Source organism: Vulpes vulpes, chromosome 7 (genome assembly GCF_048418805.1).
Source record: "Vulpes vulpes isolate BD-2025 chromosome 7, VulVul3, whole genome shotgun sequence".
Classification (NCBI taxonomy): Eukaryota; Metazoa; Chordata; class Mammalia; order Carnivora; family Canidae; genus Vulpes; species Vulpes vulpes.
The window spans coordinates 51,941,629-51,959,000 of NC_132786.1; the positions used below are offsets into that span (position 1 = coordinate 51,941,629).

The 17,372-nt window shown below is 38.4% G+C and overlaps 1 protein-coding gene across 24 annotated transcripts in view; it reads right to left on the reverse strand.

The window, feature by feature from the left end:
• TENM3 (teneurin transmembrane protein 3) overlaps nucleotides 1-17,372 on the reverse strand; it is a 2,512,213-nt gene that overhangs the window by 147,581 nt on the left and 2,347,260 nt on the right. For all 24 annotated transcript variants that reach the window (XM_072763857.1, XM_072763858.1, XM_072763865.1 and 21 more), the window contains one exon: nucleotides 13,199-13,437. In XM_072763857.1, coding sequence (XP_072619958.1) covers nucleotides 13,199-13,437 — 239 coding nt within the window. The remainder of the gene's footprint in view (nucleotides 1-13,198; nucleotides 13,438-17,372) is intronic.

Genomic DNA, 17,372 nt, shown 5'->3' on the forward strand with positions numbered 1-17,372 from the left:
CTTATGAAAATCAAGCTGCGGCTGTGTCTGTCACCAAGGGATTTAAGTCAGGACTTCAAAAACAGGCTGTTTTCCTAATATTTCATTAGTTTTCTCTCATGTCCAGGTTCCATTCTCTGAATGAAAGAAGCATTCACTCTCCAATCTCATGGAAAGAATAAAGTGTTGACCACCATTAGATTAGCTTGTCCAAAGGAGCCAGTCCTTATCAATCAACTTTGAGGTAACAGTTATCAACATTAAGGACTATGGCAAGAGGACCTGTTTAAAGAACATTTGAAATACACAATGAAATAATTTACATGATTTATAGACTATTCCCTGCATGCTGATACAGTGACTTTGCTGTTATCATGAAATGTACGTAACAGAAGATTCATTAGTGATAGTTATTAGTAGTTTTGCCACAGAAACCCCATGGATTTACTCATTATTCAAAAGCCTGTTACTGACTCAATTTTCACCTGAATTCCTTTCTTCCATAATAGCTTTAAGAGCTATAGCATTACATTTGTAATGAAAGTATGTTAATAATCTACTTAAACATAAAACTTTCTTTGGCTTGCTTTAAAAATTTATTTATTTGAGAGAGAGAGGGAGAGAGAGAGAGAGAGAGAGAGAGAGAGAGAGAGAGAGAATGGGGGAGAGGCAGAGAGAGAAGGAGAGAGAGAATCTCAAGGAGACCCCTTGCTGAGCGTTGAGCCCTACCTGGGGTTTGATCCCATGACCCTGAGATCATGACCTGAGCTGAAATCAAGAGTCTACCCCTTAACTGACTGCCACTCAGGTGCCCTGGCTTGTTTTGACTTTTTGAAAAAGCAGTAGAATAAATATGAGAGTGACAATTTTTAGAAATTTTAAGACACTCTAAATCTTCATTATTAAAAGATCCAACCCTTAGGGACATGGAGATTCCTAGAGGAAACCTGGTATATTAATGTATGGCAAAATCCAGAAAAACATCCTCTTCAAAACAGTCCACTTCTCTAAGAGGTTACATCCGAGAGGGTAAATGTGATCTGGGAATGTATGTGTTGTGTGTGCGTGTGTCATGGCTGTCAGGTGGCAACTTGAAACAAAATCAATGACCCTTCAGGAATCCAGGTCTAACCCTCTCATACAGTTTGTTGTTCACCATCTGTTCATCAACAAAAACGCAGTCACCATCTACTTTATCAGGTTCTGTTGTATGTGCAAAGCAGAGTGGTGTGGAATCTGCCTCACCACTGATGGTACCCTAGTTCATGATGGTAAGTTTGACAGACCTTATCTTGACCCTTGACAGACCTTGACCCTCTTAAGTCATCATGCAGGTGGGAACATATCCTAGGAAGCCACCATTCCAGCTGCTCCCCCATTAATCTGGGCTGACCTGGAGAGCAGGTCTCCTTATGAATTTATCTTAACTATTATTAATGGATATTTATGTAGCATTTGTGGACATCTATTTCAAAGCAAAATACAAAGGAAGTTGTCATCTCTGAACCTCAGGATACCTTGCTCACACTGTCAACTGGCTTTTGTATTTGGTGGTCTCACACTCTTCTCCTAAAAATAAGTGGCCCACTTTCCCACTTTACACATGCATTGCTCCTCTATATATGATTCTTTTCTAAGATCATAAAGAATTTCTCTGAGGTAGTAAAAAGCATCTAAAAATATCGTGAGTCTAAAAATAGAAAATAATGGTAAAATTTGTGACTCTCTGAAATGATTGAAATAATATGATGAGGTTTTATGTACAAATGCTATGCAACTCACATGGGCTCACAGTAGCTACATCATGCAGTGAGGTTGTTGCAACTATAAATGTACTTAACCAAACAGATTAAAGGATCTAGAATGAAATTAAAAGGCCCAATGAAAGAGACCGATTTTTCAGTCTCCTTAGTAATGACTCCTGTACATTAAAAAAAAAGTGCTTACTACCTTTATGATTTAATCATGAGCCATCTATGCCTTTTTATCTCATAGCAAAATATATTTTTACATTCATATCTATTTTCTTCTGTGAGATTATGAGCTTAAAAACTTAAATACATTTTTTAAAAGAATATTTTATAGCATTACCTTATGGGAAAAATCAACATCTCTTGATACAAACAGAAGGCAACAGTAAGAATAAATGGAGTAAACTATGAGCAATACTATTAAAATCTACGTGGAAATGATAGCCAGCAGAAGTGTTTTTTTTTTTTTTTTAAGATTTTATTTATTTATTCATGACAGAGAGAGAGAGGCAGAGACACAGGGAGAGGAAGAAGCAGGCTCCATGCAGGGAGCCCGACACAAGAATCAGTCCCGGGACTCCAGGATCACGCCCCGGGACGAAAGCAGTGCCAAACTGCTGAGCCACCCAGGCTACCCAGAAGTGTTCTTTATTTGTGAAAGAAGTGTTCAAAGAGACGGATTATGACACACAAACATCTACTGAGACCTTCCTTATGACATAATCAGATATGATGGGGTAGAAGACAAAAGGGAATAGATTCCTCATATTGTCATTCAGTCTTATTCTTCTGTCCATGTACTCCCTTTAAATTCTTTAATCTTTATGAAAAACAATGCCCTATGATATAGTGGGGTAAAGTCCCAGGGTCAAGATAAAAAGACCTGCATCATGGTCCCTGTTTAAATATATCTGGGCTTTAACGCAGCACAAGCCATTGATTCTTTGGACCTAAGACTTTTCTTTCTAAAAAGTGTGGATAATAAAATTTGATCTACTAGATTGTTGTAAAGAATAATAATAGCAGCTAAAACTAGTTGAGCACTTATATTTTATCAGGCACATTAATTATTTTATTAAAGAATCCAAGAGCTGTACTCTTACTAATCCTGTCTACACTGATGGAGGGTAAGTTCTCTGCACAGCATTACATAGCTAATAAATAACAGAAGTGGGATACAAAACTCAAGTCTTAGTGTTTTAAGGGTCTGTACTTAAAAACAGTGTTCTAAAAATATGTTGTAATGTGATATGCAAATTTGGCATTGTATTTTTCCATATAAGATTGTGAGCTCACTGTGGTAAAGACTATGTCTTTTGTGTGTGTGTGTGTGAATTCAGTGTTTAGGAGGGAAATTCAGTAACTGCTAAACTTAATGGAATTAAATTGACTGTGATATTGGTAATAATTACAATACCTATAAAAAAAGCAAATTAAAATATACAAGATACAAAACTACTTGCATCATTTCGTCTCAGAATGAAGCCCCGCCCTTGATGCTCCCACCCCCCACCCTGGGTGTCCTGGGGTGCTTGGGTGGCTCAGTCAGCAAAGGGACAGACTCTTGGTTTTGGCTCAGGTCAGGATCTCATGGGTCCTCAGATTGAGGCTGGTCTCAGGCTCTATGCTCAGTGGGGAGTCAGCTTGAAGATCTTCTCCCTCTGTTCTTCTCCCCACTTGTGCATGGAGGTGCACTGTCTCTCTCAAATAAATAAATAATAGCCCTTTTTTAAATAAAAGAGCTAAGGGCTCCACATTCTAGAATCATATATGGTGATCTTTAAGGTACCCTTGGATATCCTTCTATAGCCCTGGGAAATGTACAATAATATGTGGAAGGCTTTCTCTTCTTTAGGGGTACAGGAAGGCCTATTAAAGTGATGAAGGGGACGAAAAGCTCACTAGCAAAGACAAAAAGGAAGGATCGGTCTGTAGGTCAAGCATTAGGGAGAAGTGACAATTCCAGGATGGAGGCAGCCAATGTCATGCCAGCCCTGCCGATGAAGACCACCACCAGGAGAGGAGCACCAGTTCTGTGTGTGAACGCCTGAATGAGTCACCAGTGATGAAACTCATCAGGTAAAGGAGAGAATGGACATTCTTATCTTGAAAAACACTGAATATTATCTCAAAAAGTCTCTTAGTATTATACAGGAGTAGGTCTAGATACAAATAGAATTGTTCTTTGATTCCATTTGATATGTGTTTAAAACGCATAATGGACGAGTCTCAAAGTAATGCCTTTTAGGTCCAACTCACTAATGGAAATTGGACATGCTGAGCTCCTTGGTTATCAAACGCAGAACAATGTGATTTTCATTTCCCAACAATGTTTGAAATACCAGAAACACATATGTTTCTTAGATATCTTCAGAACAGATTAACAGAGTACCCGGAATGTTTAGAAAAAACTCAGATACCATTTCTTTTAACAGTTTTAAAACGATCTTCTGGGCATACTTGATAAACAAAACTCTTCAAGTATGTATGTTCATTATCTAAAATTAAGGGGAAGGAACAATCTGAAACAGACCACACATCTTTGTGACAATTTTAAATCTAGTTGCCCCAACTTTCCAAAGTAACATTTCTTTCCCCTTCTAGGTATTAACTACGTGACGAGGTCCTAGCGATACTCCCTCAACAAAGAAAACAAATGAATATCATCACTTTTTTTCCCCTCAGACACACTGAGATCTTATCTTTATTATATCACAATATATTGGTTTTAATATTCCTGAGGATTGATTTTTTGGACCACATTTAGGTTTATGTGGTCAACTTAAAATTTATCCTGACATCAGCATTTGTCCAAAAACATAATCCTACTTGTTATTCAGGCTTTAGCAGGCAAACCTTTCTCTACGGCTCAAACTCCTTGAGTTCTGCCTTTTATACAGTCGCTAGTCCCCTACATTTCTCCTTTTTAAATAGCCCTCATGATGACAATTAAATGCTCACCGTTTGCATGCCCTGAGATACAATCTCTAAGAGGGCAAGGGCTGTGTTATCTTGTTCACTGCTGTATCTGTCAGTGTCTCAATAAATAAATGTTGAATGAATGATGGATGGATGAATGGATGGTCATCTCCTTCTCTGGCGTTACATTACAAAGCACTAACAAAGGAACTGTAGAATCTTAATTTTAAGAAAGAAAGACGAGGTGTGAATAGTTGGTAGACATCCTAAGGGTATGTAGAAACAATAAATTAAAAGAGTCAATACATATCTGAGTTTTATTTTACCTTATACTATAGGATAAGACCTCTGTTTGAATATGGATCCAATAGAACTTAAATGTTTTATGATGAATTCCTTCCTAAAACTCCTAGCCATCTATCAAGTTTTTAAAAAAATCGTATATATACCAGTTACTTTTCCTTTCACTCCTCTGTATGTAGATATTTCTCCCCGAACACACTGCTTTCAGTCCCACTAATGTAAAAGCAAATGGCATATGCAACACCAATTAAATATTTATGCAATGTAGCACTGAAATGGTAAATATTGTATTATGCTTTCCACTTGTCATTAGTCAGGAGATGTTGCTACATTCCACAAAAATGATAGCCTAAAACAGAGAAAACAGCACCGTATTTCACAGAGAAGATATTTATGTCTGGCAGAAACTGGAGTTTAGCTGGCTTTAAAGGTATTTCTTATTGTTGCTGTCCTTGGGTGTTTTTCAAGTCAGGGAGATCTTTATATTTGAATGGTAAAAACGTCTGTATAAATAGAGTATTTCTCATATATTATTTACTTTAGCTGACCTCGTATCAAGCTAAGAGTAAAATAAATGACTTTTGGGGGAGAGGAGGAACTTATTTCCCACATTTGTATTAATTTCTTGAAATGGGTTGTGATTTCTTTTTTACGTTTGGTAATAAACAATATGACAATGAAGTCAAAACTGAACATTTGTATGTTGTGCTAATAAAAGGCAACAAAAAAATTATAATGTCCCACCAAAGTTGAGGGTGCAGTATACAACCTTTTTCTTACTTTCGATTTCAAGTTAGAAGTCAACCGATGCAATTATATGGAGTTGACTATAAAGGAACAGGATTCTAAGTGACTTCTCAACCTTTGCTAGGTTTCTTTATGATATGCCAGACATGGAATACTGATATTTTCTATAAATTAATATTTTCTATAAATTAATTAAACTATTATTTTCTATAAATTTCTATAGTTCTATTGGAAGTCAGGACAGAGTGCAAATATGACAGGAGAATAAACTTCCTGTGGATGCTGGAGGGATACACACACACACATACATGCATATACACACAAATACATATATACATGCACACACATATTTATCTATATATGAAAGCACAATTTCACCCATACAAACTGCTGTCTTCAAAAAAGAAAAAAATACAACTGTCTAGAATGGGTTTTTGGTAGATTTTCTCCTTTTTGAATTTACAGACTCTCTGCAGAGTGCTGCAGTAGTATGCTTTATCTTATTACTATTTTCCCCCTCTTCGAGAGGTAAACTGTTCCGTTCTAATCCTGCATTTACCACCAAATCAGGTTTAATATGTCCTTAATTTCATGTGTCCAAGGATAAAATAAAATATTGATATATTGATTTAAAATTTTTAGTTTATAAGTTTCAATCTTCGAACATACAGGCAATATATTTTTTCTTCAATGTGATGAAATCACATTAGTATTATTAAAAAGCCAGCATTCCGTCTCAAGCAAAATGCATTTTCGGAATGTAATGCAACCAGGAGTTAAGAGAAGAAGCTGTAGTGAAAAATGGGATGTAATTCATTGCTTGGCCGTGTTCTATCACCTAATAAAACAGCACTTTTATTACAAAGACATGTCCAAAAAGAAAAAAGAATGTCACAACACATTTTATTTTGCCATATATATTTAAATGGTTGATTTTTCATGAAGCATAAAGGGCTGGCGTCTTTTCCCTCTGACCCTGAACTGCATATATATTGCTGGTACCATAATCAATTTCAAGGTACACAGACAGGTAAAAATGTTCATAAAATGCAAATCGACATAGAAGTAGGGCAGGTAACTGCCACGGAATCATAACTGCAATGAACCTAAATTCGACAGGTTATGTTTTGCTAGATCTGGGGAATGCTTATGTTGTTAAACAGCCTTTTTAGCAGACATGTGACAACATCTATTTTAGGAATCAGTTGGTAGCAGCTGTTCAAAGGAAATAAATAACTACACATGTATTTTTTAAACGAAAAGGAATATTGAAAAGGCAAGTATTTCTTTGGTTAGCAACATATGTCAGGAGTCCAGAAGAAGAACAATGTGGAGTTATTTCTCGTTATTAGGAAATGAGTTAAAAAAAAGTCTTTTAAAAGTTAAGATATTTGCAGGGAGGAAAAAAAAAAACTATGGAGGGTTTGGAGGGAAATGGGAAGCAACTGTTTTTTTAAGATTTTATATATTCATGAGAAACACAGAAAGAGAGAGAGACACACACACAGGCAGAGGGAAAAGCAGGCTCCATGCAGGAAGCCCCATGTGGGACTCCATCCGGGACTCCAGGATCACGCCCTGAGGCAAAGGCAGACGCTTAACTGCTGAGCCACCCAGGCATCCAGGGAAGCAACTGTTAATGCAACAAGGGCACCCTTTTTGGAGATGATAGAAATGTTCTAAAATTGAGTGTGGTGACGGTTGCAAACTGTGCAAATGCATTAAACACCAATAGATACTTTCAATGGGTGACCTGTATGGTATGTGAATTATACCTCAATAAGGCTGTATGTTAAAGAAAATCTGTCATCAAATGAATTATTGGTTGGGATACACCGAGCCCAAAATTGAGAAAATATGCTAGCATAATATAATTTGATAAGATTTTTGTTTTTTCTCATTTCTCTTAAAGTTAAAGAACATGTGCAAATACCAAAAAGTGCTATTCTACACGGGAAATTATTTGGATTTTCAGACCCTGCCTAAAAGTTTTTGGAAATAGTAATGAGGTTAAATGTCTATCATGGTGTCACTGGAAATTTGACTTCATTTTGCTGCAGTTTTAAACAGTGTTAATATAATTATTCCAACATTTATTTTGACTTAATAATGTTTCAATGATGCTTATGATTTATGATAAGATTTCTATGTGTGCTGCAACATCAAAATTGTAGGTTAGCTCCCACCCAGGAAAAAAAGACCTCTGTGAGTAAAGAATCATCAATGTTCCTACTCATTCTATCACTGTGAACAGAAGCAAAAGCAACAGTAACCAACAGACCCTCCCTTTTTTAATTCACTCTTTGGTGAACAACTGCTAGATATTTGCCCACCTTTATAATTTTCTAATTTTAGAACAGGAAAAGAAGAAGAATGAGTAAATTCAGGCCAGAAGAACTGGCACAGCTTTTTTGTTTTGTTTTGTTTTGTTTTATAGGTTTGTATCACTAAGTATTATTATTAAGCTTCACCTTTGTCTTCAATAGAATTTTCATTGGGTAAAGACATATCAACTCAAAGATTAATGCATTAAAGGATGATTTTAATTGGGAGTTCAGTAATCTAAAGAAAATCATAATGTGACTCTGCTGAAAAGAAGTTGGCCATGCTTGGGCATTTGATTTTTAAAATTGGGCTATGACCAATCATGGTACATCCATTCTATTATGTATCAGCTACAGCTTCTCAATTCAGCTCATTCCTCCATCCCAACAGGGCTTCACGATCTGTCCCCGGCTAGTTTCCTAATAGCTGGTCTATACTTATGCTGTCAAAGTGGTAGCCACTAGCCACATATGGCTGCTTGAGTTTCAATTAATCAACAATAAAATTTAGAGTCCAATTCTTTAGTTCACCAGCTATATTTCAAGTGCCAATAATTACATGTATCTGGTGACTACTGAATTAAACAGGGTAGAAACAGAATGTTTCCATTATCAAATATAACATTTGCTGGCCTATAGCCTTGCTATTCAAAGTGCGGTCTGTGGGCCACAGCAGGATCACCCGGGAGCCTATTTGAAATACAGACCCTTTGGGGGGCCTGGGTGGTTCAGTCGGTTAAGTGTCTGATCCTCAGGTCAGCTCAGATCATGATCTCAGGGTAGTGAGATCAAGCCCCGCTTTGGGGTCCACACTGGGTATGCAGCCTGCTTAGGATTCTCTCCCTCTCCCACTCTCTCTTTCTCAAAAAACTCCCCAAAACCCACCAGATTCTTTGTTTCCACTTCAGATCTGCTGAGTCATGACATGCATTTTAATAAGATCCCCAGGGGATTCCTAGGAATACTGAAGTTTGAGGACACAAGACTGTCTTCAAATTACAAGTTCTGGAATGCCACTGAAGAAATCTTACGAAAAGAACAACAATAGAAATGATGGTTTTTCATTGCTATGCTTCAATATCTTCAATATCTTCCCACTTTCAGTTCGTTAAAAACCTCAGGGGAGGTAGTATAGTGGAGTGGGGTCCTTGACACCTTCCAGTCCAGTTTCCATCATTGCCTCCCTCAAATGATAGATTCTCCCTGTTAAATGGATGATCAATTCTTCTTATTAAATTCATGGTGTTGTTGTGAAAATCAAGGCAATTCATATGCAGCTTCAAACACCATATTCTGGTGCACTGTGAGCGCTCCATGGGCACCACTGTGGGTACATCATGTACCTTCCTTTCCATGCTTTGAATGATCTCTCTTCAAGGTGATCTCCCACTAACCATGATACCTAGTGAACTCAACTCTTCATCTGTCAGGCAGATAACACCTGCTACCTTCAAGTCTTTCCCCGACATCTTCAGCCAGAGATAGGTATTTTCCTTCCCTTCTCTTCTAGTTTTTGTTCATAAGGCTCAAGCTGCTATGAACATATGTACTCTTCAAAGCGTGTTTGCATATATCGCTTGACCATGATCTTCTGGAAGAAAAGCTAATTTGAACCTCTAACATCTATCAGAGTGCCCAGCAAAATGTTGACCTAAAAATAATTGTTGAAAAACCACAAAACAACAATAAAATGTTCTAGCCTGGGATTGAAAAGGGCCAAAAATACTAAGTAGCACTGGTAGCTGTGTAAACCGGGTAATTTGGCCATGGTTTTGCAAAATGTAAAACATACCCGTCATTTTGGTACACCCTTTCACAGAATTTATTCTGATAAAAAATTTGATCAACTGGGGGTTCCTGGGTAGCTCAGTCCACTGAGGTCTGACTCTTGATTCTGGCTAAGGTCATGGTCTCAGGATCATGAGACCAGCCCTGTGTGGGTGCTCAGTGGGGAGTTTGCTTGGGATTCTCTCCCTCCTTTTGCCCCCACCCTACTTATACACGCCCTTGTGCTCTCTAAAATAAATTCATAAATCTTGAAAAAAATTTTGATCAAATAAACACACACACACATGCATAAGAAAATAGTCACTGCATTTTTGGGAACTGGTTAAATACAGCCACTAAATGAAATCATACACATATGATGTTTAATAAGTGACAAGTGAGAAAACCCAGTACCAAATGCATTAAAAATATGGAAACTCTGTATGCATGGACAAATATCTGGAAGGGTATATCCCAAGAAGTTAACATGTGGTTACCTACACAGAAAGTTCACAGTGACCTTAAGGGAAATGTATTTTCCCTTTCTTTTTCACTCTTTCCTCATTCTCTGAAATTTTGATACAAAGAGGAAAAACAAACAATAAAGTCTGTTCTCCTCCTCTACTCCCTCCCTTTCAGCAGTTATTCACCTTGACTCCCCCGAGATAACTTTATCTTAGAGAAGAGACATGCTAATACTATATTCTCCTAACTTCTGGTGACCTCACTGGAAGGTGACAAAGAAAATTCTAGGACGCAAGTAATTCCTCAAGCTTTTTATTTTTATTTTTATTTTTTTTACTTTTTATAAGGCTTTGACTTTATATTGACAGTCAATATGAGAAAAGGGATCTCTAAGGGAATGGGAAAAAAAAATTTAAGGATGGCTGCACTTTTGTTAAAAGTTATGAGGTCAATCTGATGAGGACATTGGTCTCCCCATTGATTCTGGGGGTTTATCAGACTGATCTAAGCTGGACAGGCAAGGGTCTCTTTTCTCCATCCCTGCTTTACATGCACGCTCAATAGGAAAGGACAACCTTCCCTGACAGAAGCGCCCTATTCTTGTTTTCAAGGGTAAAGGCAGTCTCTTCAGTCTGAAAAGATGTATCATGCTAACTGATGAACAAAATCCTTTACCTGATTTAAACAGCAACAACAAAAATCACTGTGTTGGTGTGTTAGTCATTTAAGTATAGGAAGCCAGTGAAAACTGTTAAGTATGGTTGTGCTGAATTAAAGCAATGCAAGTGTGAGATCATTCTTTGATGATAAATGTAATTCTTGCCTGGTAACAGCTGGACTGCTTCGCCTCAAGTTCTAGCCCAAGAACTAGATCACTGCAAATGTTTTTTTTTTTTTTTTTTGATCACTGCAAATGTTTGACAAGTATCTGCTGAACTGAGTATATTAACTATCTAACTTGTACATTTCCATGTGGGGAGAGAGAATACCAGAGGGACAAGCTGATGATAGTAGTACTACCGGAATAAACTATGATGTTACCTACTAAACAGGAAAATAAGCAGTGTGAAGAAAAGGAGCATTTTGGGCTTTTACTTAGAAGTCTGATAATTATATTTACTAAGGGACCCGTGAACAGAGGACAGGTCTCAAATAATAGGGAGCTAATCTCACATTAAAATGCTATTTTTCATGATAGTCACCCATTGTAAATAAAATCGCACAGTCTCAGAACTGATATTTAAAGTACTGAACACCTACTTGTTAGGTCACAGGCTCTTAAAATCAGAAAGGTTATACCTAACCACACAAAAACAACAGACACTGACTTCCAGCCCTGCGTGGTAGCTCTCGATCTGTTTGGCATGTACCATGGTAAAAAAAAGAATCCCCTACAAATATGTATGCTTAATTTATTATGTCCCATTTATGCCTAGTGCATTTCAGAACCTTTTAAAATTCTTTAGCAGCACAGTGCTGACAGATATAGATAATTTATACAACTAACTAGAAGAGATTCTCTTAATGGCTAGGTATTTTCTAGCTGAATACTAGAAATCTGTGTCTGAATACTGATTTTTGTTGTGATGTTCCTCGTTTACCCTGCGTAGTGTTTCATGAGGGTGGGATCTTGGTCAAGTGACAACGCTTTTGGTACCTGGTATGAACATTTTTAAGAGGAGGGAGTCAACTCAGATTGAAAAATTAAAAAGGCTTCATCTCTGATGGACAGTAGCCCAATGAGGTGATGTATGAAGCACAGTGATGGGGATTATGAGGCTGTTTCCACGTTCAGTGGGAAAGTGTCCTGATTCATTAGTGATGTCTGCCATGGCCAAAGGATTGGAAATAATAGTATACAACATGCCCCAGAGTTGCCATCTCTAACTCAATTATCTCTAAAATTCCTTCATGCTTTACAATTCTGTATTTCTCTTAAACGTTGCAACTAAAAATGGTTAGTTCACTTTCCAAAATACATAATTTATAAGGAGTATAGTAGCTAATGACAGAAATGGGTTCACTGCAAAAGCATCAGACTGTTCTATATACAGCTCTGTAATACTCGTATTCAGTTCTAAAATTTCATGGGCATCACAAATCGCTTTGTAAACTTGAGGACGCATCACTGGCTGTGGCTCTTGTTGGATAAACCATACAGCTTGTGACTGATCACCGTGGACACCATTAGCGTTTCGATGTGGTATGCCTTTTCCACACTCACAAATGGATCAAAATCTGCTGTGGTCATTGCTGGCATTTTAAAAAGCCATTGCCCATAGTTCAAATGGTCATACGTGTTTCGAAACACTTAAATAAAAGCCAATTTACAACTGCTATTAGCAGCTTCCATCATTTGGGTTACTATGAAATGAAAAAGAGGATCAATACTACATCAGAAAAGATGAAAAATCCACATATATGAATGAGTATGTAATCCATTCATTGTTTTATGGATGCACAGTTCTCTGGAGAGTGTTGCTGAGTGCAAGATGATAGTCCTGAGTGATGGGTTTTACATTCAGATAGCTGAGTTAGCTGAAAGATGCCTTACTGTACAAGTAGCAGAGAGCTCCCCATCGACGATGCATCAAAGGGGACTCCTAAGCAGTGTCCCTTCCTGCAAGTGCTTGAATGATTCTGTGTACACGAGATGTCACAGACTTACCCATGTTTCAAGAGGGATACGTCAAACACAAGTTCACACCCTAGTCTGTGCCCAACAGTCAACTTTGTTCTTTCTGCAAAGACAGCTTTTCTATTTATCTGCAGTTGCCAAAGATTACTTGAGATACTCCGTGATTTTTAAGGTACTAATTGATCCCCTCTCTGGAAGATCAACCTCGTGATATACTTCTTGGCCACAAAGATAGAGAAGACCAACATGACGACAATATAACATCCTGACGGAGAGACAAAGTAATTGTAAAAATTTGTCCTTACCTATAAAATATGATAGGAGTATTGCCAGGAGCACGGAGACCCCTACAGCACACAGGGCAGTGCATTTCCAGCTACAGTACTTTGAAGACTTCTTGAATTTAAAAGCACTTCTTGATAGGGTGTTTCTAGGTAGTGGCCGAGTAGGCGGCGAGTAAACAGAGCCAGATGCCATCGTGTAACCTGGGGTTGCAGTGCTGAACAGTGGCGTTGTCCCTGTTCCTGTTTTGAATAGGAAATGCCTGCAGAACAAGAGAGTATCACCATGAGATGCGAATGTGCTCACATGTGGGAGACAGACTCAGCTATACATTAGCTCTTCCCTCTGTCTTCTCTTTGTCTCTCTCCACCCCCCACGACCTTATGTAATTAAAAAAAATCAAGAATTAAGGAAATATTTTAACCAACTCATAATGGTGACTCTGATGATCGAACTGATTTGTAATGGATATACCTGTAATGGATACAGAAACTGATTTGTAACACAGATTCAAGTAGATATCTTGAGACACCATGAAGTTATTCTAATCACACCATTTCCCACACAAAACTATTCTGGAGCTCCCTTGTATGAATTGCTTTAAGAGCATATTCACATTCCACTTAAGAAAATGAATCGCCTTACTTTACAGCCACACGTGTATTTACCGCTGTGTGAGACTACGTCCTCATATGCACACAAGTATGCATGACCACGCTGAGGTTCTGCAGGATGATTTATTTTCTGGAAGTCCACAGAAACATTCTAACCCCAGCCTGCTCTCCCACTAACAAGCACTAGCAAGCTTGGCCATCGGCAGCTGGTCAGGTCTCGAGGGATGCAAAGTAGTTTTATTTTTAGCCTATGTCAAACATAACCAGGGGAAAAGGGGAGAAAGAGGAAGGAATCACAGAACACTTCTAAAATCAAACTAAATAAATGAGGAGGTCCGTGAAGCAGGTTTGAGATCAAATAGAGAGTGTCTAACAACTGAGCTGGATAGCAGTGGAGAGAACCGCCTCTAAAAGTTGTAGATTCTCTTACTTTGAAAATGTGTAAGCAGAAATGAAATGACCACAGGACCAGAGTGCTGTGTAAGAAATTCCTCAGGAAAGATGACTAGTTTAAGATTCCTATTAACAACAAAAGTTCCCCAATTAAAAGAAAAGCACCACATTTTTCGTGGTTTATATTTCATATTATACCAGTAATTTATTGTGAGTTCACTTTATGTCCTAATAAATTTTCCCTAATACCAGGTCCAGTGAGGTCAACAACAGACTGTGTTCTCTCTTGCATATACAGGAGGTTATGGGTATTTTGGAATATTCCACCACGAAACAAACACAGTTTTTGTGAAAGATGATTGGAGATAGTACACAGCTGAATATTTTAACTTTTAGTACTGATGTACTTATTTTAATGTATCACAAAAAAATTAAATATATCAAATAAGTTAAGGGGTTAAAAGGACAGAACTTGGAAGCTAGACAAGGCTCCTGAGGTTCAAACCCCACTTCACTGCTTACCAGGTCTGTGTCCTTGGGCAAGTTACTTTATCTTTTTGTGTTTTGGTTTCTTAATCTGCAAAATAGGGGCACTAATAGTATCTGCCCTTCAGCGGTTGCTATGAGGCCCTTAAAGGAGTTAATATATACTGTCAAGTGCTTGAAATATAGTAAGCACAACAGAAGTGTTGTATAAATATAGGAGGAATCAACTCATGATTTTATGTACATTACTGCTTATAGGTATTATCACAAAGGCTCATCAGTGTTTAAGTTACAAAGAATTCATTTCCAAAAAACTGCTAAGTGACTATTCATGTAGCTGGTTTGGAGATGGCAACAGTCACGAAAGTTTGCCTAAGATGGTATAGTGTTAGGTATACAGTGGCAAGAATTCTGGAGTAGAAATTAGATCTGAGCTTAAGTTCCTGGTTGATTATTTCCTAGATACGTGATCCTACGATGCCTCTGTTTTGTCGTTTTTTCATCTGTAAAATGGAGCTAATGATGTACTTATCTCACAGGGTTATAAACCAGTTAATGTATGTAAAAATGCTTTTCAGGGCGCCTAAGTGGCTCAGTTGGTTAAGCATCTGCCTTCAGCTCAGGTCATGATCCCGGGGTCCTTGGGATCGAGGCCCTTGTAGGGCTCCCTGCTTAGCGGGGAGCCTGCTTCTCCCTCTGCCTGCCACTCCCCCTGCCTGTGCTCTCTCTCTGTCAAATAAATAAATAAAGTCCTTAAAAACAATAAAAATGCTGTGTCAACCACAAAATTAGAACAGATGCAAATGATAAATTGTTACTTCTTCTATAGATTACACTAGTAAGTATATTGTGAATCCATTTTTCCCCATGGAAGCACTTTATAAGGCAAGTTTATAGCTGGAGTTAAATCTTATGTTGGAAACAATATTTTTTGAATCTCCTACCATATTCTTATTCAGCATGGTTATTAAGAATGTGGCCTCTGGTAAACTTCACCTATAATGAGCTGGATGGTGTTTGGTGAATGACTCAAATTTTCTGCATCTTGGTTTTATCATCTGTAAAATGGGAATATGAATAGTAGCTCCTGTGCAGACATTTTATGAGCATTAAATGAAGCAACACACATGTTGTGTTTTTATTAGAATCTAACACAGGGTAAGGGCTCAATAAGCATCAGCTGTTTGTCTTCCCAAAGTCCCAATTGGAACCTGCATTCCAAAAGACCAAAAATCATCATTTGAAGACTTTAAATCCCAATTCAAAATTAACACCCTCTAAAATCAATGTTTACAAAATTAATTCCCCGCTTTGCAAATCTGATATTGCCAGTTTGACACGCCAGCAAGCACTCTGGATAAGGAGATGGACTGTAGCCAGGCAGGAACCTGATCATTTAGACAAGCAATCTCTTTGTGTGAAAGACCAAATACTAAACAGTTTAGCTTTTCTGGCCATACTAGCTCATGATAGCAGCCACAGATAATACATAAAGGACTGTGTGTGGCTGTATTCAAATAAAACTTCATTTATGGACACTGAAATTTTAATTTCATATAATTTTCCCATGAAATTTTTTTCCCCCAGATACTGAAAGGTGTAAAAAACATTCCTGGCTCGTGATCACTACAAAAACAGGTGTCAGGTAAGATCTGACCTGTCAGCTGTGGTTGGTCTCCTGGTCTGAGTTCATACTTTTTTTTAGCATTATATGTGATGACTGTGCAAGATGTTCAGCAGCCCAAAGGGACAGACTATTTCCTCAACGCCATGGAAAGGATTAAAAAAAGCAGTCCAAAGGATGCACATTCAGTGCTCTTGGAGAAGGTGATGGACAGTTACACACAACTGGACACGAACTGGTTACTCTCCATTGTCCCATCATGTGTACTTCCTTCAGAGTGCTTCTTACAATCAGTTCTTGTTCATTGGTTTGTATAGAGGATTAAAATTGTAAAATCCTATTTAAAGTGTGTTTTTCCTCCTGAAATTCTACCCCCCTTGGGCTGTCTTTGCTCTACTTCGCCTCTCTCAATTCCAGCGGCTGCTTCACTGTGATTGCCTCCAGGAGAGATGAGACAAAATGAGCAGCAGAAATAGCCCGAGCCTCTTGCTGGTTTCCTACAGTCCCATCCACTGGGGGACAGTTACAATGTTTGGGTAAAAGATGGTGTGAGATGAAAGGGGTTTCCCTCCAGATTTGGAGGAAATCTGCAGGCAGGGAGCTGATAGGCCAGAGGCCTCAAAGGGGCCCAGTGAGAGACACCTGCCCTCTGCTTCAGAGGCTGCCTCCTGGGGAGGTGGCATGGCTCCAGAGAGGGATGAGGCTCTCTCTGCTACTCCCATGCCACCCATGAGGGTCTAGAAATAGCAGAGAGTGCTACCAGACGAAACTATGAACAGAAACAACAACCTTCGAAGAGCAACAGTATGTCGGCCCACGGCCAAAGGCAGGTTCCATTCCCTTGTCTTAGGCTCGGGTAACATGAAGAACCTCTGGGGAAAAGCAGACATAGGGAGGATCTGAGCTATACCCAAAGTGTGTGAAAGATACAGAATTTTAGAGATGAAAGGTTCATCTCAAAAACGAGAAGAGATGGATGAGGGCAGCAGATTCGCTGCATCTGAGGACACAGGCCCGGCCCCTGACCTCCCTGGTGCTGGGGAAGCAGAGACGACAGAGTGAATCAGCAGGACGTGACAG